Here is a 23,286-nt window from a genome sequence, read left to right on the forward strand (position 1 = left end):
GTATAAGTAAGAACTAACAGAAATCAACATGTAAACTGACAGTTACAAAATAACTTTTCTACATAAAGAAAGAAAAAGACAAATAGAAATCATCTTTACAGAACAGAAAACTATGAAAAGTAACCTAACTTAGTGTTAAAAGAATACCAAATGGGGAATCTAGTAGTAGTAATATTGCATTGCTGAAATTTAAAAAAGCAAACAGTTCCACAAACATATTTATTGGCACATTGGACATAGCTGAAAAGAGAACCCTTGAATTGGAAATCAGTCAGAGGAATTGTGAATGAACTAGGAAATTAATGGAAAATGATATTTTCCTCAGATATTATTATAAAGTCAATGAATGGGACAAGAAGGAATTTGGTAAGAATCAAGAGGATTTGGGAAGACATGGACAGCTGAAATAGTTAACTTATCTCATATAGTTGTCTGTTTTTCATTGTATTAGTCAGGTCTTTCATAAGAAACAACATAGACTATGGCCCTATTACACTGTTTCTCTGGAATTAGAATCCAGCACCTGATCAGATAGACTAATCTATTATACTGGACCAAAGACCACCATGTTTTGTTAGAATAGATCATAAGGCATCAAGGATATTCAGGTGAAAATCAGGTATTCCCAGGTCTTAGAAGCAGAGAGAGTAAATTTTTGAATTAAGTGAGATATTATCATCACTTCTTCAAGTAATGAGAAGGGGATTGGTAGTCAACATGGGACTCTATTAGGGAGTTTCTTCTTCATCATAGTTGGTCAATGGAGAAGCTTTTTATCTTGCATTTCATAGAAAATTGTAGTCCTCAGGTCACAAAGAACATTTTGGATGAGCTCAGGCCTTTTGAATACAAATTATTATCTTTATGAATTCAAAAATCTTTGTAGGATGTGCATTATTTTTATGTAATCCAGCTTAGTTCATTTTTGAACACCACTCTGCTAAAAACAAACAAACAAAGAAGCTCAATAAATTATTTTTAGTTGCAGCTAATTTTTAGGAGAGTTACACAGTGGCGTGGAATAGGAGAGGGAATATCTTCAATATCCCTGTGATCCTCAATATCATCTTTCTATGCAGGCCTCCAATAAGACCTTTCGTTACTGTCTTCCTGGTTCATTTATATCCGTAGTTCTCCCTGCTACATCTGTGTAATCCTTGGGTGTGCTAGTATTTTCCTGTTGTTTTCATGCCACACTGGGACATAGGAATTTCTTGAAGCTGTCTCAGTATCATTAAAGTTGATTGTACTCTCTCTGGGTTTTTGCTATTTCCTTGGGTTCTTGCTATTTCCTTGTTACTTTACACAAGGAAGTAAAATTCTTCTTAGGGACCTGTGATACTCGCACTCTTGAAATATTCTCTGTATCTTTAATTCTCTCAGATCAGGATTTCAAAAATTGTACTCGTAACTATAATCCTCCTGTTCCCTTGATCATACATATTTTTTAATGACAAAGCCCAGAAAACAATCAACAGACTTCCGGCTCTACTTTTTGTTCCGGTTTCATAGAATACAAAAGATGTAGTTTTTTGAATAAGTGAAAGATCAGATGGAGAAAATCCTTGGGGGCAAAATACTGTATTATTTGATATTTTAAAAATTATCAAACTTCTTGTATAGAAAGGAGTATTGCCCTCGATCTAAGAAAGGGAGATGCTTGTCATGAGCGCCATGCTTTGAAGACCTTACTCTAGCCTCCCTAGCTGTGCCTCCCTTATAGAGAAGCATCTTCCAGGCCTGGGACATATGCCAACCTGGAGGCTACAAACCTTACTTAGATGAAATTCCTTGCCCAAGTGTTCCTATGAGCAGCTGTAAGGCTGGCCCAGACCTCTTCCCTGAGTCTATCCCCTGAGAGTGGGTCGTGCTACAATAATGTTCACTTAAAAGTTTCAGAGTTGGGTGAGTGTCAGCTGGAGGTTTAACAATTAAATTTTTAGAATTCTTATTTTATAGGTAGTTTTTTAGAAACCAGTTTTCCTGACTCTTCTGTGTTGTTGGAATGGAGCCTTTTTTGATGAGCTGAGTGTTAGGATAGAGCCTTTAACCTTCCTTGAAAGTCACCTGAAAAAATTCTATATCCACCGAGAAAGTTCTTTGCCTCTCTTCCTGAGGATGCTTGCTGGCACAGGAGCTTGGCATACAGATGCCACAGATTAGAAGTGCTAAGGAGCTAATGCTCTAGAGAAGACTCTCACCAATGAATGATGGACATTGGTGTATAAATCTCCCAGATCCTTCAATTCCTAGTGGGTTAACTGTGAGGAGTTCTCTGCAAGTCTTTTCTAGGGTACTTGATGGAATTGAGCCCTTGCTGCCTACCAAGATAACTTGCTCATTAAAATACCTTTCCTTGATTTTCCTCATATCCTTTCCTCACATAAAGAAAGTAGGATAAATGAAAAAGAAAAAAATCAACTGTAAATAGAGAGAGATTTAAAGGACAGATTTAAAAAATCTGTGACAATCACAGAGTGAGGGAAAAAGATGGGGTAAGTAATTTTAAGAGACTTTGTAGTCTGTTGTGAATCAATCTTAGATTGGCATTTATTTTATGGAGTTCAGTACAAATTTATCTCTTAAATAAACTACTTGGAATCATAAATAGTCTGTCAGAGAGATGTGGGCTATATCCTAGGTTCAGAAACTTGGGTTTGTCTTTTGTTGCATGCAGGTTGCAAGTGACCTAGAGAAGCAATGCTTAAAGGATAAAGAGATGCTAAATGATATTTGATGTGGAAGACCCTCTGCCCTAGTCTGGGGTGTGTGTGCACATCTGTGATACACTAACATTGTCATGATAAAAGGCCCTACCTTTTCTCTAATTATGTTGGGGTAGAGATACACAGTATGGCTCCTTTTGAGGGGGTAGCCTTAAAGTTATACTTATCATGAAGAAATCTGTGGTTTAGCTAAGGCCAGAATCAGTGCTTGGATTATAGTAGGTGTTTACTAAATATGTATTGATTGGATGTATTGCTGGGAAAAATGTTAAGGTAGGCATGTTTATAGCTTTTCTCAGTGTACCGATAATTCTATTATTGTCTGCTTAGTTTGTGATTCTTTAGGAGACTCAGTTGGACAATGCCGGGGGTTCAGAAAGAGTGGAATGATTCATATGGGAGAGGTTAGAGAATTGCTGAAAAGATTAAGTAAAACAGACTAAATTCAGAGATGAAGAGAGAGAAGACTGGAGCCTGCACAGACTAGAATTTGAGGGAGATTTGGGCAACAGATCCTTTCTTTTTAAAAATCATGTACACAGAAAGAAAGAAATACAGTTTTAAGAGATTTTGTTATGAATCAAATCTGATTTGTCTGAAATAGGAATGTAGCTTTATATTTGACAAGGAATCATAGCTTAATTGGCAATGATACCTATCATCTCAAGCTACATAGGAGTCTGAGATCAGTAGGATCATGGTTCTAAGACAGCTTGGGCAAAAAAAAAAGTTTGTGAGACTCTATCACAAAGGAAAAAAGCTAGGTAGGAAGGTGCATACCTGTCACTCCACCTACAGTGGGAAACCTAAAATAGACGATCATGGTCCAGGCTGGCCTAGGCAAAAAAATAAGCAGGACAAAAAAGGGCTGGAGTCATGACTCAGGTGGTAGAGCACCTGCCTATCAAGTGTGGAGTTCTGAGTTCAAACTCTAGTACCAACCCTCCCAAAAGTTAAACATACAGTTACTATATGGCCCAGCAATTCTACTCCTAAGTATACACCCAAGAAAACAGAAAACACAAAAACGTACACAGAAGTGTTCAAAGCATCATTATTCATAGTAATCAAGAGGTATAAGCAAGCCACATGCCCTCAAGTATGAATGAATAAATGTATTCCATGGAATATTATTCAACTATTGATAAGAATGAAGTTCTGGTACATACTGCAACATAGATGAACCCTGAAAACTTCATGCCAAATGAAAGAAGCCACATTAAAAGTCACATACTACAAAAATCTAATTATGGAAAATGTCTGAAATAGATAAATCCAGGCAGACAGAAAGTATATTAGTGGTTTCTAGGGCTCGGAGGTAGGAGGAGGGAAAGGGGAAGTAAAAGGAAGAGACTGCTCATAGGTGTAGGGTTTCTCTTGGGGGTAATGAAAATCCTCTGAAATTAGAAAGTGAGGAGCGATGATGAACTAAAATGACTGAGATATGTACTCTAAAGTGGTAAAGTGTGTTATATGTTAATTATAGCTCCGTAAGATGCTATTAGGAAAATAAATACCCAGAGGGCTAAATATCCAGAAGTGACTGGATATGAATTCCAGAGGCAAGAATAGGTCCTGAGTTTTCTCCTTTGTGACAAAGAGGCTGGTCAGTACCCCTGGTATCTGAGGTCAGCCTCACATTACCCACCACTGTCTCAGAATCTAGTAATTGGTGAGTCATCTCCTTTCACCAGTCAGAAGCTGTTCTGTGTTTTAGGTTGGTGCCTTAGTCAAAGAGACAACTGGATCAATAATGGTTTGGGATACTGATGAAGAAAACAAGTGAGGTTTAGTAGTTACACAAATTCAGTCCTGTGTGGTTGTCCTCACTGTCATAGTGACTCAGGAGGTGGCTAAATAATGCTGTGGTTTTGAATTAATTGAATTTATTATTTAGACAGCAACTGTTTATTTTCCTTTACTTTCACAATAATAGCTAGATGAGTAAATGCATTTATTTACCATCAATATAATATTTACAAGTGAGTGTAGCATGGCATCTGGCATCAAAAGTGTTGGTGGAGGGTGTAGTTATTTAAGAGACCATTACTTCGAAGTTGGCATGTACTCTCCATGTGGAAGAAAGTACAGGATGTTTGGTAGGTTAAGCATTTTGAAGACCTCCACCAATAACTACCCTGTGTGCACAGCTTTTTTTCTGTAATGTTGCTGTTACCTTACATTCTTTATACTTTCACTAATAGAATGTGATTGAAGTAATGCTGTGAAGTTCTGAGCTTATGTTTCTAGAGGCCTTGAACACATGCTTTTCTCTATATTCTGTCCCTGGCATGTGAAAAGCTATAGTTAACCTCCTGGAGAACACAAAATCATACGAAGCAGAGCCAGTCAACCTAGTTATTCCAGACAAGGTTCCAGACACATGAAAAAGCCAGTCAGATCACCCACCAGCCAAGTCCCAGTTCACATAGTTCAGAGATGCGTCCACTTGAGATCAGCCAAGCCATACGTAGACTCAGGACCAAAGGTAAGTTGTGGTTGTTGACTACAGTAAGTTTTGCTGATGTTTGTGAGCAGCAGGGTATAACTGATAACAAAATTCGATGGGAGCACAGAAAGGGGGCTGATAGAAGATTGGGTGGATCAAAGAAGTTTTCCTAAAGGAAGTGACGTTTATACTATAAAGAAATGATAAATAGAAGTTGGTTAGGTAAAGTAGGGAACCAAAGAAAAAGTGTGTGTGTGTGTGTGTGTGTGTGTGTGCGCTGCATATGTGTGAGGGAGGGCTGTGTGTGTGTGTGTGCGTGTGTGTGTGTGTGTGTGTGTGTGTGCTGCATATGTGTGAGGGAAGGCATTTAAGAGAAAAGAAGGAAAAGGAAAGAGAAAGGAAAAGTCTAAGTACTTGAGGGACTACTATTTAAAGAGCCCATGAAGTGTGATGGTCTGTACACTGGAGTGTGAGGTATTCGAAGATTCAAGCTAGTGAGCTGTGTAGGAAACACCTAATGAACTATCTTGAATATTTGTTAAAGGGTTTAGGCCTTTTCCTGAACACAGTTGAGGTCAATTAAGAGCTTTTCATTCCATTTTTACTTTTGTGTTACCAGTCTAACCACAGTATAGGGAAATGGTTACATGACTTATGATGATTGAGGAGAACCTTGGCAGGTGGGAGGAGATGGTGGCCTGACTAAAGTACTAGAATAAAGATAGAAAACAAATAAAAACTAAGGGTGTCACAGGGTCAGACTGACCTGACTCAGTGATTTATTAGAAAAGGGATGAGGAAGAAGGAGCTGTTAATGATAATCCTGTGTTTTGTCTTAGGCAACTGTATTGATGGTGGTTTTGTTCATCAGTGAAGAAAACAAAAGAGGTGGAGAAGCTGTAAGGGTGACACAAATTCAGTTCATGCACACATGTATAGATTGTGTTTCCCAGTCATGGCCATGCCTTTATATTTATTCCAAATGTCATGTTCTTCTTCACTGATTAACACTCTCTCAAGGCAAGATAGGGTCTTGAATCTGGGAATGACTTGAGTCAGCACCAATGAATAGGGTCTGGTATAAATGATATATGTAACTTTGAGGCTAGGTTATAAAAATGTTGACTGCTCCTATCTAGCTCTCTCAGGAGGCTAACACTTAGAATCCAGCCCCATATTGGAGAAAGCCCACATGGTGAGGTGACATGTAGGTGTTCCAGCCCAGAGTCCTAACTAGTCTGACGCATCATTTGCCAGTGGACATGTGAGTAGAGTCCAGTCCCAAGCCTTCTAATCTTCCATCCCACAGTCCAGACACTGGAGTAGACAAGCCACCTCTGCTCTACCCTGTCTGAATTAAAAAAAAAAAATCTGCCTGACCTAAAAAAAGCTATGAGAGAAAACACAATAGTCTTATTTTTTGGAGCCACTAGATTTTACAGTCATTTATAACCCAGCACTAGATAACTATGTAATGGTCCCTGGACCATTTACATAGAAGGTGCCCAGGCGTTTGTTTTTCTATAAGAAAACTTACATTAAGTGCTTCATCAGTTCCTGTCATTTCCACTACTTGTCAAAAAACCTTTTACTGTTTTATCTTCCTTAGCCTAGGAAGAAACGGAGAAAGGAAGGAAGAAAGGAAGGGATCTCTATTATGGAAACAATGACAGAGGAGGATGATGAGGTGACAGATTGACAGCTGTGCCCTCTAGCACAAGCGTCACAGGATTCTGATCACCTGCACAGGCACAGATGCGTTCTGTGGGGTGGGTGTTACAGCCCTAAAGACTGATATTATGCCTGCTCCCATCATCATCCCTGTCAAAAAAGATTGGGTCTGGCCCCAAAAAATAACAGCTGGGTTGTGTTAAGAAATTTTTATTGTTTCCTTTGGATTTGTGATGAAAGCACATAAAATTACAAGTGGAAGAAACATCATGCCACAAAATTGCATAGAATTATTACAAAAATGTGAATTATGCATTCTAAAGAATTTGAGATAGAAGAACCAAAATATGTACATTTTCAGAGCTTCAAATACTTTTTTCCTATCTCTTTTTTCTTAAAAGGCAAAAGTCACAATGTCCAATATTAATACAGTGCACAAGCGCAACATTAAATTCAAAGGAATGCAAGCAATGGCCCTTTCTTTCAGAACTACTTAATGACTGCTTATCTACTACAGGAGTAATAATTAATGTACGGTGGTACTGAAACGTTAAAATGAAATGCTGAAAATCAAAACACATGGCATGTCATTAGAACTTGGAAAACCAGTTTACACGGCCAAAACCACGGTATTTTCAGTAGTGTAAAGGTGTCAGGGACACACTCTAATTTGATACATGACTCTACTCTCTATTATAGGAAAAACCACAGTTCAGAATTTCACACGTTCAACAAAGAACAAGGCAAATACATAAAGGCACAAAACTGCACATCATATTGACCCCTTTTATCTTTTTTCTATTTTCAAGTAATACTAATATTATTAAATGATAGAATCTATTAAATGTAGAATCAATGATAGAGTAGCTTCAATGATGCAAGGTGCACAGTGTTACACACTACCCCACAACTGCAAAAAGTATCATTGTACAGATATAAAAATGTGATTACAGTAAATGGCCAAATACAAACATATTGTAAAATGACTAGAATCACTAAGATAATGAAATTCAACTATCAAACAGTTTTGTGGAAGTCAAGGTTATTAAACCTTAGTTTATCTCTGGACTAAAATGTGATACAATGTCCTGTAATAATTTCCTCTGTGTTTGGTTTGATGCAATTGGTTATTCTTCGGCAATTAGTTCATTCTTCTGCAGTTTTAGACAGTCTATAATTTTGTTTATAAAAATGCAGCATTCGGTTTTAACCACTCTTGCTTCTTTATGATTAATGCCTTCCTTTCAAAGTGCAAAAGTTGAATGATTTATAAAGATTTCTCTTTCGATGGAAGTTAAGTTTTATTAAGTGTCTAATTAACACTCTAAATCCTTCAGATCAAAATATAATCATCTCCAAAGAGGATGTAATTTGCCCCTTGTGTCTTACTAGATGTGTTTTTTTAATCAAACACTCTTTTCTAATGTTTGAGGTAAGCCTTCATTTTGATTATAACTTAATTGTGATCACTAGTTATTGCTTAAAGTTAAATAAAATAATTTCCATAAAAATATTAAATTCTTGAAACACAATTTTCAGGACGTAACTGTTTTTTGCATTGTAAAATATTCCACTAAGCTACAACCAGACAGGTTTATTTATTTTAAAGTAAAATAAACCTGTGAGCATCTCACGTCTGGGCTTTAACATCAGTGTTCTTTGTATGACTCTCTAAATTGTATTTTTCTGTATAATTATTCTTTCATAAGACCTTTCAATAAGGTTTTGATCATGATATAATTTCCTTGTCTTATACCATTTGAAATAAGAACTTAAAAAGACATGTTTAAGTGAATTAAATATAGATATAAAATATTTAACCAAAGTTTTTAAAATGTTAGAATAAAGTTGAAATCAGACTTAAAAATTATGGAAGATAGTGATAAATTTCCAAGTTATTATTCTATACATTTTGTATAGCAAGCTCAAAATCTGACACTTAAAAATTCAATTTTTGATTCTGCATAAATTTAACAGATTCATTTTCTAAGTTCTAAATCTACCTCAAGTTGTGCCAGTGCCTTGGTTCTTAGTATTTCCATATAATTTATACAACCTATATGTTTGATCTTTTTCTTCTCCATCAACTTTTTCCTGAATTTGGTTTCAAGTCTTGTGGAGGAGATTTGAGTCATTAACAACTTATAAACACACATCTACATTTGTGCACATATATGTGTATGTGCTTCTATGCTTAAGTGCATATATATGTACATATATATATGCAGAAATAATACATTTCATTTATACATGGGTATGTGTATGTAGATAAATATTCAACCTTTCTCTGTATCTTAAAAACAAATGAACCATAAAAAAAGTCAGACAGTAAAATAATCACCAGACCCTCTTTATTCTCATTGAATTTCTGCTCACTATATATCAGTTCAACTATTTCTAATCAGACTCTTTGTAGCTATTTGATCATTTCAGGCCAACAATCAATAAATACCCAGACTTTGAGTGCAAATATTCAATTCAGATAGCACACTGCCTGGAAGCGTTGTAGCCAACTTGCTCATGCAGCCAAATGCACAATCCATATTGCTAAGTTTTGGGATGGCTTCACTGGAAAGGACATAATCAAGTGATTTTTTTTTATTAAAGAAAACCAGCTTATTTGAATCACTATGGCATCTAATAAAGCCATGTCAGCATCAAAGTCACAGATACCTCTATGATAAATAAATTAGCAAACTGCAAGCCACCAGTGCTTGCAAAGCAAAGGATGAAACAATTTGATATGCATGTTAACCTGAAAATATGAAGCTGAGGGGCAGTTAGGAAAAAAATGCTCAAAGTTGGATGGATGTTTGATAGTGTTAAATAGTGCTATGCATTTCTCAAACTATTTCTATTACTTTGAAATACTTTACAACAAAGCTTCAAATAAAACATGATCTCAAAACTTCTTCAAAGAAGACACTGTCCTTCATTAAATATTCCATGGAGCCTGGGAGTTGCCTGCTTTGAATTTACTATTGGAAAGAAAACAAAAATCCCACATACATGCACTTGTCTCTAGCAGACCTGCAGTAGTTTCCGCATGACAGACACATGGGGCCTGGGCAAGGGACCTCTGCATGAGTCCTTCTGGAATTCTCCCTTTGGTGTGGATTTTAGGCTAGGGGATGCGTCTCAGGAAGATGGTCCTAGGCAGTGATTGTTGTCAGAGAGTCTGATGGAGGTTGAGTGGCCATGCATATCCTGAAGACCTGGCAGGAGCAATCACAGAGGAGTATCAAATTCTCTTCCTGGGTTCTCTCCTTCCACCTCCTCACTGGAGGGAAGCTTATGGTTCACTTTTCCAGGGTCTGAGGCCAGGGAGGGAGGGGCAGAACCATGATTGCTGTCTTCACTGATCTTCCCTTTCATGGCTTCCTGTACAAACTCCAAAATCTCCAGGGGCAGTCTTTTGAACTTGTCTTGATATTCTTGCTCCAGCTCTGTCTGTAACTAGGAGACATTAAGAGAGGAGAATGGTTTGAGGTCATTAGATTTCTATATCCAGCCATATAGAAACTATTTGAAAAAGATGGACAGAAGGTAGGGGAGAGATAAATTAACTGAAATATTCATTGGTCATCTATAGAGAAGATGAAAAACAGTTCAGTGGGACATGTCATGTGTTCATAGCTGAAGTCAAGTTCAGTTCTAGTGTAATAAGACTGAAGATTTAGACTTAGATAAATACATCTACAAAAACACTCTCACATACACACATTTGGAAAACTTTACAGAAGTAGTATGATAGTATACAATGATTTGAAATTCTTACACTTAGGGATTGAATGCCAAGGTCAACCATGAATCAAGCTGGGGAGAGCTGAGAAGCTGACCTGGGTAGGCAGGGGGCAGTGTGGGCTTCATGGGTGTGGCTTCAGCCAGAGACTGGAAATCAGTGCTGAGTGCTTACATTTCATTTCTTTTCTTTTTCTTTTTTTTTTTTTTATCAGGGCTGGGGATTGAACCCAGGGCCTTGCACAAACTAAACACGTTTTACCACTGAGCTGTCCCTTCAGTCTCATGAGGCTTTTAAAGAGAAGCTTCGTGCATTTTTACAGGTGAACACACTCACATAACCTACTTAATTTCTATTTTGAGTTCTTTTTTAAATCACTTTCTTATTTTGATTCCTTTTTCAGTGCAACTTTTATTTGCCTTTTAAACTGTTTTAGCCATCTTTTAAACGTCTTTTAATTTCTTTATTTTATGCTCTGGAGAATTTCAGACTTTTTATTGTTAGGGAAATCTTTCTTCACACACAAATTTCCGTGGCAGCCCCAGTCATAAAACAGTTGTAAAACCTGGGATCCCAAGGCAGAAGTGAGGTGAAGGTGGGGGCAGCAGTGAGAGCTGCTTTCTGGGAAGCTCTGGTGTCTGAGCCCAAATGAAAACTCAGAATTTTAAATAAAATTCCTTCTGTTTATGGAATGGTAAGCAGGGAGCATAAAGACTGCTTTATCTCGCCTTTTGTTAGTCTTGAGGCAACTTTTCTTAAGATATGCCCTTAAAACCTATGAGTTATTTCTCTCGATACTTCTCAGTTCACAGGGGCTCTTGACCTTCATTCTGGTTCAGGGGTCTAGGGAGAGCCCAACACCCTGCCTTTCTCAGCAGCTCCAGCTGATGCCACTATGGCTATTCTGAGTATCTCCATTTTGATTCTACTCTAAACCCCTAATTGTACTTTTTGCCCCATCCTGGTCATATTTCCTCCAGCCTTATCTGCAGCTTTCAGCACAGCTTCTGGCTTGGTTTGACTCCTGGACCATCCAAGGTGAGCATCTGCTCCTCTGGGTCTTGACCTTCCTTCTGGACAGTGTCAGCTGCTTGATAACATCTTCTAACTCATTCCTTGTCCTCTTGCTTCTATGCCACAGAAATTTTTCCAAGTTTTAGTCATTCGACCTATACTAAATAATCTCTAATGCTAAAAATCCCCAAAGTTCTGAAGTCCAAAAGTTCTTGGTAAATCTATGACAAACTCATGGATGTTAACTGAACTATGGCTATTTATAGTCCTTTTATTCTCTATCATGTACTATCCACGCATTTTATTGCAGATAGATTAATTTGTTGGATTAAGGGATTAAGCAGGCCTCCCAAGAGTGTTATGTTCATTGTATATGCAACATATTACCTTTCAAAAGTCAAAAAAGTTAGGAATTCTGAAAAAAAATAAGCTCCAAGTATCTCAGAGAATGGATTATGAATTTGTTTGAATGACTTTTTTTCACATCCATCAGAAGGTGTCTGATAAAAATAACTTGGCCTAGATGCCCCACCACCGATGAATGGATTAAGAAAATGTGGTATCTATACACAATGGAATTTTAAGCAGCCATGAAGAAGAACAAAATGTTACCATTCGCTGGTAAATGGATGGAATTGGAGAACATCATTCTGAGTGAGGTTAGCCTGGCCCAAAAGACCAAAAATCGTATGTTTTCCCTCATATGTGGACATTAGATCAAGGGCAAACACAACAAGGGGATTGGACTTTGAAAGCTTTAGCACACAAGAGAGGGGTGAGGATAGGTGAGACACCTAAAAAATTAGTTAGCATTTGTTGCCCTTAACGCAGAGAAACTAAAGCAGATACCTTAAAAGCAACTGAGGCCAATAGGAAAACGGGGCCAGGAACTAGAGAAAAGGTGAGATCAAAAAGAATTAACCTAGAAGGTAACACACATGCACAGGAAATTAATGTGAGTCAACTCCCTGTATAGCTATCCTTATCTTAACCAGCAAAAACCCTTGTTCCTTCCTATTATTGCTTATACTCTCTCTTCAACAAAATTAGAAATAAGGGCAAAATAGTTTCTGCTGGGTATTGAGGGGATGGGGGGAGGAGTGGGTGGTAAGGGAGGGGGTGGGGACAGGGGAGAGAAATGACCCAAACCTTATATGCACATATGAATAATAATAAAAAAAAACTTGGTCTGAGTATTGAAAGTTGACAATTTTTCCCAAATATAAAATGAAAGTTATTTTAATATATATTTTGCTAGCATGTGAATTCTAATAGCCCAAGAAGGAAATGCAAGAAGGAGGCATGCAAAGAAAGATGTGCAAGGCTGTGATGGAGCAAAGGCACTATGAACAGAGCCTCACCCTCTTTGTCTAGCTCATGCAGAAGTCACTGGTGCATCAAAGACAAGAAGACAATTGTCAATTCTTTTCTGGCTATCTCAACAATTTAGACCAACTTGGGGCTTTTATAATGGCTAAGTCTTTTGCATGAGTGAGATCTTAGTCTAGGGTTTGACAGCTTCCATTTACAGCAGGGGTTTGGCAGCTTCCGGGCCTCATTATCAATTCACCTCAACTTTAGTCAGCAAGACATGTGATTAGTTTTATTTCCAAGGAAGGCAGCAAAGGGAAGAAAAGCAAAGGACCCTGTTTTGAGGACACAATAGATTGCTGTTTTCATTTAGGTTGATCTGGAGGAACTTCATCTAGGGATATATTATACCTAGCCAAGCAGACAATTTGTTTTAGTTAAATGCTCAATGGACAAGACCCCATGGTACTCAATAAATGCTGATTCTTTTTTAGTTACTGAGAAAAAAAGAAAAAGAAAAGAAAAAAAATGTGAGAAAATGCCAAATACTGAACCAACATATTCTAATATTGTAGTAATTTAACTCCAATGAAGACTTAATTTTGGTAACTTAATTCTAATAATGATTTTTAACTGTTTATAATTATTGACCCAATTGTGGCTAATTTATAACTTTACGGGATTCTTCCTTTTATCATGAGGCACTTGTAGATTTTATAGTATTCTAAACTAGGTCACTGCTTTATGGTTTTGATGAACTGCCTCACTCTTTTTAAAAAGTCATCCAGTCATTAACAAATTAATTTCAAAATTGTGGCTGGGTGTGGTGGTCCATTCCTGTAATCTTAGCTACTCCCGAGGTACAGGCAGAAAGAAAATGAATTCAAAGCTGGCCAGAGTAAATTTAGCAAGCCCCTATTTCAAAAACAAAATAGAAACAAAAAGACTTCAGGGTGTGGCTCAAGTGGTAGAGTCCAGTAGGCATGAGGCCCTGGATTCAATCAATAGTACTACACACACTGTCACACACAAAATATTATATTCTCTATTGAAATTCTGGTTAGAATTTTCTTTTCTCCCCCTTCTTATAAACTACTTGTTCTTATAAACTAATTACTTCCTCATTGTAAAAAAAATAAGAAAAGTATTCAGGGCAAGTCTAAGAATGCCTCATCCGTCAGAAGTCTAGAGTTATTCCAGCCCAAGGGTTGCACACTCATGATCACAGGGACCAAGAAAGTCATGAAAGTAAGAGAAGCAGGTTGTGTGAAAGGAAGAAGGAGTGCTGGGGACTCTGAGATGCTGGAGAGGACAAGTCCATCTAACAGAGATTCCAATAACTCTGTTGATGCTTGACAAAGTCATATTGTTCAAGAGAAATGAGAAATCAGAATTTTCACAAAAGACCTCCTGCTTGTTATTGTTGGCAATCAATTCAAATCACATTTGTCAGCCCAAAGACATTTTCAAATAATGAACAACAATCTGATATAATCTATAAGAAGAAAGCATACATAGTTTTTAATCTAGCAACTCTTCTTTAGGGAATTTGGCTTATAGAAATAAGATCACCAACATGAAAGGATGCTCGAAGTATTAGGATACTTACTTCAGTATTATTTGTAGAAGCAAAACAAGCAAACAACAAAACCAAACAAAACATTTATGCTTGAAAAATAATCTTAATTTTACTATTTGCTACATATGCAGCATCTATTGTCTATCTCTATAGTTTCTGCGGAATCCTTTGAAAATGTCTAAGATAGCATGACATTTTGCCCATAAACAGTGAAGCACACATCTGAAAATAAGAATATTTTCCTCCATAATGGGAACATCTTAATTAGTGTAATGAAATTAATAATAATTTCTTAATGTTATCTAACACCTATTCTTACTCAGATTTTCCAAATATCCTTTCCAAATCCTGTCTAGCTTATTCATGTATTGCATTTGGTTGTTATGCCTTTTTCATTTTCCTCACTTGAAACACTTATCATTTTAAATATTTTTCATAAGTTGAGTTTTTAAAGAGTCTTGTCCAATTTTCTTATAGAATACCCACATTCTGAATTTTTCTGATTATTTGCTTGTGGGATCATTTAAGTTGGTCCTTGAAAACTTGTATTTCTGGTAAACTAGAATTTAAGTCTGTATGCACGATTAGATGGAAGTTAAATGTTTGTTTTGGTAAGAATATTCAATAGGTATTCTTTTATATCCCATATTACAACATATTAGCAAGTACATAGTGTCAGGTGATTCCATTATCAAGGATGCTACATATATTTGATCACCTCCACAAAAGTGATACATACTGAGCCTCAGTTTTGTCTAGCCATGGTTTTGCCTTTGCAATTATGCTTTAAGGTCAAACACTTCCTTCACACTCTCATGTAATTGGCTATCTCATTGGGGATAAGTGGTAATTTTCCAATTCTTTTGTATTTAAGTAAGGAGACTTTTCTTTCATCTATGGAGATGACCTTGAGTTTTTCCTTAAAAGGCAAGATAAGTGTTTCATGCTTTTCCTTTGATTACAAATTTTCTAAGTAAGGAGTTAAGGAATAATCATTTCAAAAAATGACAAATTTTTTTCTTTCTCTCTCTGAAAGTAACTACAGTTAATACTTTTAACTTATTCCTTTAAATCAGATAAAATCTATTATTCTTTCTTGATGTTTACCAGTGGGATCCTTTCAGGCTACCTCTGAGGTCCTTTTAAATGGCGTTTGGTACAAGAAAACACCTCAGTCTCTTGTATTTTCCCTGCCTCAGACCTGGCATTAGCTACTTTTCCAAGGAGCTCTGGTTTCCTCTATAGAGAAGACATTAATAAGCCATGTCCTGGAAATTAAAAGTGCTATAGCTTCTAGAGTATCATTACTTTTGGGCCATCTCACTGGACAGTTAGGAAATATTTTGGAAATTTATTAAGACATACTAATATTTCAGATTTCAAAGTAACATTATTTAGATTCTTCTTAACTTCTTTGATTTTATATTTGTATATCTCTTACAGTAAAAATTTTGCTTTCTGATAGCATTAACATGTTTACTTATGCTTTATGTTAAAATGTTCAGAAATCGTTACCATATTATGACTCATCAAAACAATCATTTAATGTTTAAGATTTCTTTGAGGTTCTTTATGGTCACAAAATATATCTCACTAATGAAACACAAGCATATATGCTAAAATTTACTTCAAATAAATTATATTCCTTGGTTATGCTACCTTTATTTATACATGGGGTCATTTGTTTTCTCATTAGACATTTTAGGTCATTTCACTTTTTTTTTCTTCTTCTCTAGGAGCATCTGCTGTATATATTTGAAATTTAATACCTTGCATTCTTTTAGCCCTTTTCAATTATATCTCTTGGCCTCTGTAATTATCTTGCTCAAAGCATACCAAAATTTATTGCTAAAGATAAGGGAAAAATAGTAAAAATAAATAAGCAAAGAAACATTAAAACCCCAATAAAATAAAGGCATTTCTGTAAAATAAATCATAAGGCTTCCACCTAAAGAAATATTATATAACTATGGTAGGAACATGGTTCAAGTGGTAGTGAGCCTGCCTAGCAAGCATGAGACCCTCACTGTCAAAAAAAAAAAAAAGAGAAAAGAGATATTATATTGCCAAATAAATATAAACAAATAAATGGCTTTGGAACTAGAGAGGAATAATTATGATATAATATATATTATGATTGATTATCAAATAGTATTGTGATAAATGAAAAGGTCTATCTACTGTTATATAGATACAACTACTTTGAAAGGAAACACTAAAACTATGTTGGAATTGTGAGTATTTTTACTTTTTCTGTTTTCCTGTGGCAATCTGATTATTTTATTTTTAGCATGAACACTACATTCTAAAATGAAACAAGTCTAATATGTTAAAAATTACAAAGAAGAAAAATGAGGAACACTGAACACAGTGACTGAGAATACTTATGAAGAATCATTACAGGGGCTATAAGATTTGAACTTCAGCATCATCAATTAGCTAAATGGATATTAAAGACAATAGGAAAAGCATTTAAAAAATACATTTATAGAATGGTGGTTTCAAAATAATCCTGAGAAACCTTGCAAAGCCACATCTTATTTTTAGAATAATTCCATGAATTTTTACATTAACTGAGAATAGAAATAGCAGGATTGTATGAAAAGTACAGAGGTAGGTCAGTCAGGTTACCTGAGGCCTGTTGGAAAGTGCCATGTGGGAAAAATTAGACTATAGTATATATCCTAACTATTCCAGCTTTTGTTTATTTGTTTTCCTCCAGGTTTGTCAGATTAAATTGCAGTGGGACTTTGAGTCAATATGGCTGATTGAGAAATTCCTCTTATCTTCCACACAGAGGGAAATGCTACACAAATCAGAACACATTTATTTAAATTTATAGCTGAGCTTGAATATAAGAAAATAAAATCCTTAAATTATAAGAATAACAAAAGAACTCAACACTAAGAGAATTCCCAGATAGCAGAGTGGATTCTCCATCTTGTAGAGCTCCAGTTTCAATGTTCTGAGGAGATGGGAAAGACCAAAATGTTGGGTGTTCAAGTGCTCAAACTAAAGTTCCTTGTGAAAAGTCCTGAGTCTCTTCCCTTGAAAAGGGAGTTAGAAAAACACTGCCATAAACATTGGGATGGGCAAGGAAGCCAAAGATTCATAGGGCTTCTTGGAGGAAAAACATCTGTCAAGAGAATTAGAAACTCAAACTAATACCAAGAATGAGCACAGTTCCCAAATCCAAATTACTTCTGTGAATTAGGTACCCAGACAAGCAAACTAAAGCAGAAACTATTCAAAAATTAGTAAAACCCATAGGATCCCTGCAGAGGAACAGCAAATTCAGACAGTTTGGATTCTTCCACTACCCAGGGCAGGAGAGAGCCCTATAGACAATTACCAGTGACCATGAACTGAAGTTCAAAATTACAAACCACTGGAGTGAAATGCAGTTCATGCTCAACTTTGTAATTCAAGGTTGCCATTGGCAACTGAAACCTAAAGGAAGGAGTAAAATGTTGAACAGTATATATCTAGGTCAAAGTGGAAAGTACTCCAGACGTAAAAGAAATAAATTGGAAGAGTTAGTTAGTCCTTTACTGCTCAAAAACCAAATCAACAAAATGAGAAGAAAGGGAGGGGAGGGGAGGGGAGGAAGGAAGAAAGGAAGAAAGGAAAGAAGAAAAAGAAATTGCCAATATGGAAGACTACAGTTAATTCACAGTTCATATAGATTGCTATTACTTTTTGTCAGTTGCAGGAGTATGGTACACAGTTATGTTTGGGGACTGATTTTCCTAAAATAATTTAACTTGTTGAAAATAATATTAAAATTAATTAACATTCATCTTGTGAACAAATATTAACTCCCAATAGCTGGTTGTAAAGGGCTAAGAAGCCAACAGCAAATTAAAGTGTTGCCTTAGATCCACACAAAGTGGATTTAAGAATACATCAGATTTGTCCCCCATATTCTACACAGAATGTTTGCATTTTACCAACTGTGACTTTGGGCAGCTTATTTAATAATCTCTTGAAATTTCAATTGTCTCATATATAAAAAAAGATTACTATGTCAATTTTCTCAGGTTATTGTTAAAAAAAGATTTAAATGAGATCACACATGATAAATTTTTAGCATATTGCAATGGCTTACTAATTAATATTACATAATCTTATTTCTAAACAGAAAGAGAAAAGGATTTTACCTGAACACATCTAGAGCCCTGTCTCCTAAGTGGGCCTATCCCTTCTAGCTGTATCATTTAAGTCATTATTTGACCAACATAATTACAGTACTTGTTTGATCTCTTTTTGGACTACATTCTGGTTCATTTTTTATTTTAAGCACTTATCAATAAATAATATTTCTGAGCACCTGATTGATACAAGGCCCTATGTTTGTTGCTGTCGAGAATGAAGAACAGAGAATCCTTCCAGATGATAAGCAATGTGTGTGAGGAAAATAAAATGTTGGATGGAATGGAGGCAACAGATCAAGAGACTGTGGGTGTTGACAGTGAAGTCCAGGTTGTGATTTTAAAATGTTATGGGAAGTACTTTTTGGATAAGTTTAGGTTTAAAAAAAACTGGGCCTTTTGTGATCTGCCTGTTCCTTTGGTATTGTCTTTATCCTGGAGCACACGCTTGCTCAGTCTTTTTCCTTTTACACATATTTGATGACACTGGAGTGATAGAGCTCCTTTTCCCTTGTTCAATCAAAGGTGTGTGGTATAAGTATTGAAAGTGATTGAGAATGTGGATCTCAATCTTTGCACGTTTTAATATGCAAAAATCAAATCTCTAATACATTTTTTAAATCTGCAGTTCGCCAGAGATGACAATGGACATTTACACACTCTGTAGTTGAGAACACTGCTTTAAAGGATGATTGTGCGTTAAAAGTGGCAGGATGGGTAAGATTTAGATTAGTCCTTCTAAAAAGTTACCATACCTAGGAATTTACCATAATTAATGTTCCTAAAGCACCTAGTGATTTTGTTAAATGCAGATTCTGATTCTGTCGATCTGGGGTGGGTCATGAGATTCTGTGTTTCTACCAAGCTCCCAGGAGATGCTGATGTTGTTGGTCTAAGGACCATACCTTGAATAACAGCACTTTAGACAAAGATCTTCTGACAATTTTCTCCTTTTATACATTCTCTTACCTCCTCAATAATATTTCAGGATCTAGCTATATATCAAAGGATCCTTTTCTATGGATCCTATCACTCTAGACCTTTGGAGTTTGTAATATTCAGGCTCAGATTCATTGGAGGATACAGGGTGAAGGGCAGAAGGAGGGATGCTAAATGTGCAGAAAAAGAAAGATGGAGGAGCTAAGGAAAAGGTAGGCAAAAATGCTAAGTAGCTACAAATGTTGAAAATAAGCAGAAGCTAGAGATTGTGTAATTTCTTAAGCACAGATCTCAGCATGCATTTGCATTTTAAATTTTAAGTTAAAAGCCAAATGCATTCTGACATAGCTCTTATGTGTAAATTCCTCTCTATACCTCATATACCCTATTAAATTGCTATACAGGAAATTTGCTCTTAAATCAGTGAAGGGGTTGGTACATGGCTCAATGTTAGGGTACCTGCCTACCATGTGCAAGACCCTGAGTTCAAACTCCAGTACAGCTTTAAATTAAAAAGTGAAGAACACAAATTCCTCTGAGTTTTCCCCTAGTTCTATCTCCATTCCTTTTTTCAGTCCCTTCTCTAATATACCTTGCCTGAAATATTACTATTTCCTAAGATAGCCCATACTTTATACTTCTGAGTCTTGAGATGTATTTCAAAATTTCTTATGCAATTATCTCACAGGTACCTAGAGATTACTGAAGAAACCTTAGAAAGGAATGTTAGCAATTATACAGTCAAATCCTCCAAGAATTCAAAGTCTTGGAAAGGGACTTTTGCAATTATATAGTCAAAACCTTTCCTTTTACTTAGCACAAGTCTGTGGCTCAGAGTCATTAGTGGCTTTATGAGTATATGACTCACTGGTGACAATGTTAGAACACAGTCAAGTCAATTCTCTTCTTTGGTAGACCAATTGGATTAAAGGCACCAATATTTTACCTCTCTCTGTATTCACAGACTTTGCATAAAACTTTAACTTCCTCCTACTAAAGATGAAGCATTCATTTCACCATCTTTTGAATATGAAGTATTCAGGTGACTTGTTTTAGCCAATGTGATGCTAGCAAAGGCTTGAAAAAGCACTTGTTTAGCTTTCACTTCAGTTCCTCTAGCATATCCTGGGAATATATTGGGAAAAGTCTGATAGAAGATGAGACACATAGACACAATCATCCCAGCTACACAGCCAAAATCAGCCTCACTGATAACCAGAGATGCAAATAAGAATATATAAGGTTCATGGAGCCACCTACTTGACCTGTAATGAACCACAGATATATTAACAAGTCCAACTAAGCACAGCCACATTCAGTCAAGACCAGTAGAAACCCACAAACTTATAAACTAAATAATTGTTATTACTGTATGTAATACATTTTGTGTCTTTTGTGCAGCATTATTATTCCACTTCCCCGTGATGCCCATAATTTCTGTTGAAAGTGTGCATTTGTCAAGGAATGAGTTGTTTTCCATGTTCTAGGAGCAAGACTTTTGTTACCTTATATACGTACCACAATCATTCAGCATCTAGGAGTAACATATACTACAATTTAAGGCAGTAATTTTGCTATTTGGCAAGCCACTTATCTTAGCTATTCTGTGTTTCCAGGCATGGAATTTTTTTTTTTTTGCCAGTGCCAAAGTACTTTCCCTAGAGAAGAGCCTGTTAGTAAGTAGTTTTCTATTTACAGTGGGTGCTTTCTGTGGAAAGACCCAGCTGGGATCCGTTGTAGCTGGGAATAAAAATGATTATGAATGAAGAAAACAATTTTGATTTTACAAAAGTGATTAATGATCCAGTTAGTATCCCAGAGACACCTAGCCAAACAGAGAGTTACTCTTATGCTTGAAATGCCAAAAGATGATCTAAGACCTATGCTCTGGTCTAAGGAAGTGTTATAGACTTGCTGTGTAATCTTGAGTGAATAAATATTTTGTACATTACGCAACAAATTCCATTATCGATGAACTGAGGGAACAGAGATCTACCAACCAAGTGGTTTAGGGAAAAATCAAGATCTGAACCCCAACCCCCCCAATCCAGGGATCCATCCTGACCATTCCAGGCTAACCCCTTACTAAGAAAAAGCAAGATACGTGAAGTTTTTAGTGACCCAATATTCTTTGAGTTGAGAGAAGAATAGCAAATAATTTGAATACATTTTCCTTGCATGTCTAGGATCTCAAAAGTTGCTTTCACAAGAAAATTGGAAAATGTCTGTTACTGAAAGCTGATGCTGGGGAGGGGTTCCATGGCACAGGGTCTGATTGATATGCTGTCTTACTAATAATACAGTATGATTTTGTGGAAAACAAAAAGGACTCTCAACCAGTTGCAATTAGCTCATTCTATTTCTAAACTGTCACTGGGCTTTTTTATTTGTGTCTTTCCTGCCTGGAATATACTGGCTTTCTAATCCCCCTACATAATTCTTCAGTTTTTAGGGCATGTTTATTTGGTCAGCTGGCTGTTTTTCTGTTTTCTGTTAAGTGTAGCCTAATTTAATTACACTGTTTCTGTAGAGTCGAAACTATAAGAAAGGACAAGCAAATGCAATTCTGGAATAAGGAAAGAAATCATAGTTTAAAAGAAAAATCTCTTAGGCTATAACCAACCCAGTAAATAGTACTAGTTAATAGGGAAACAGAACCATAAGAATAGTGGTTGCAATATAATGTCGGTAATGATTACAATTTACTAAATACTTACTGTGTGACAGGTATTGGTCTTAGGAATTTTTTTGTATTAGTCAATTTAATACATCTTCAGGATCTAGGAACCCAAGTATCTATGGGGCCAAAACATAACATGAACTCACGAATTTAATTTGTTATAAGGCAACAGAGAAAGAAGTAGCAGGACCCCTGGCCAACTGAATTTGTATTTCGTATTTTAAATCGGAATTAGAAATTTTGACATACACCAACAATCAAATAAAACGCTCAATTGCATCTTTAAGTCACTAGCTTGCAGCTTCTTATTCACATGAAATAAGAGTAAGGGCATGACAGTCAAGAGTGATTTATGCCCTCTACAGAGAGACTAAGAAACACAACCCCAGACAAATACTGATCCTTCAACTACATAAGCCCTAAAACAATCAACAAAAAAAGTCTCAAGTCAATTGAAATAAAAGACTAATTATTTTTAGATGCAGTATGTATTTCTTTTCAATCAAGTACAACACTACCAACAGGAAAGAATTGAACTCACATTATGAATTTAATTCTTACATGGAGTCACATCTGAAGCAAATGTCAAAAGAGCAGATGGTGTATGCAACCAGTTGAGATAAGGTGTATCCCCGTGAAATAGTCACAGGAAGTCTTAGGTCCCCAAAAGCTTTTTTACATGGAGTGGACCTATCCTTGCAGGGGCCTCAGCTCAGATCAGAGTCTTCTCACCTGTAACCACCCTGATGCTTACTCCTTTTAAGACCTACTAAGCACTAATAACTACCCAAACTGAATCCTACCTACAATCACTGTCTCTTGACTCAAAGCCTGGCATTGCATTTAGAAAACAAGAGACAGGCTGTGTCAAATGTCCTAGAATGAACTCAGCCACATCCCTGGAGAATGCCTACTCCTGATCACCTAAATTTAGTTTGGTTTTTCTTTTTATAAATGTTTATTTCAAGAGTGGTAAGCTGTCCTAGGGTTTTAGCAGGGTAATTGATTTTGATGCTTAGGGAGT

At 36.2% G+C, this 23,286-nt stretch overlaps 1 protein-coding gene across 3 annotated transcripts in view; it reads right to left on the minus strand.

Annotated features, from left to right (window-relative positions):
* Window positions 1-7,040: 7,040 nt before the first annotated feature.
* Plcb1 (phospholipase C beta 1) overlaps window positions 7,041-23,286 on the minus strand; it is a 725,927-nt gene continuing 709,681 nt past the window's right edge. For 2 of the 3 annotated variants that reach the window (XM_074074371.1, XM_074074370.1), the window contains one exon: window positions 7,041-10,302. In XM_074074371.1, coding sequence (XP_073930472.1) covers window positions 10,202-10,302 — 101 coding nt within the window. In that variant the 3' untranslated portion in view covers window positions 7,041-10,201. The remainder of the gene's footprint in view (window positions 10,303-23,286) is intronic. The other variant, XM_020160494.2, reaches the window with a different exon arrangement.

The sequence above is a fragment of the Castor canadensis genome, chromosome 5 (assembly GCF_047511655.1).
Source record: "Castor canadensis chromosome 5, mCasCan1.hap1v2, whole genome shotgun sequence".
Lineage (NCBI taxonomy): Eukaryota > Metazoa > Chordata > Mammalia > Rodentia > Castoridae > Castor > Castor canadensis.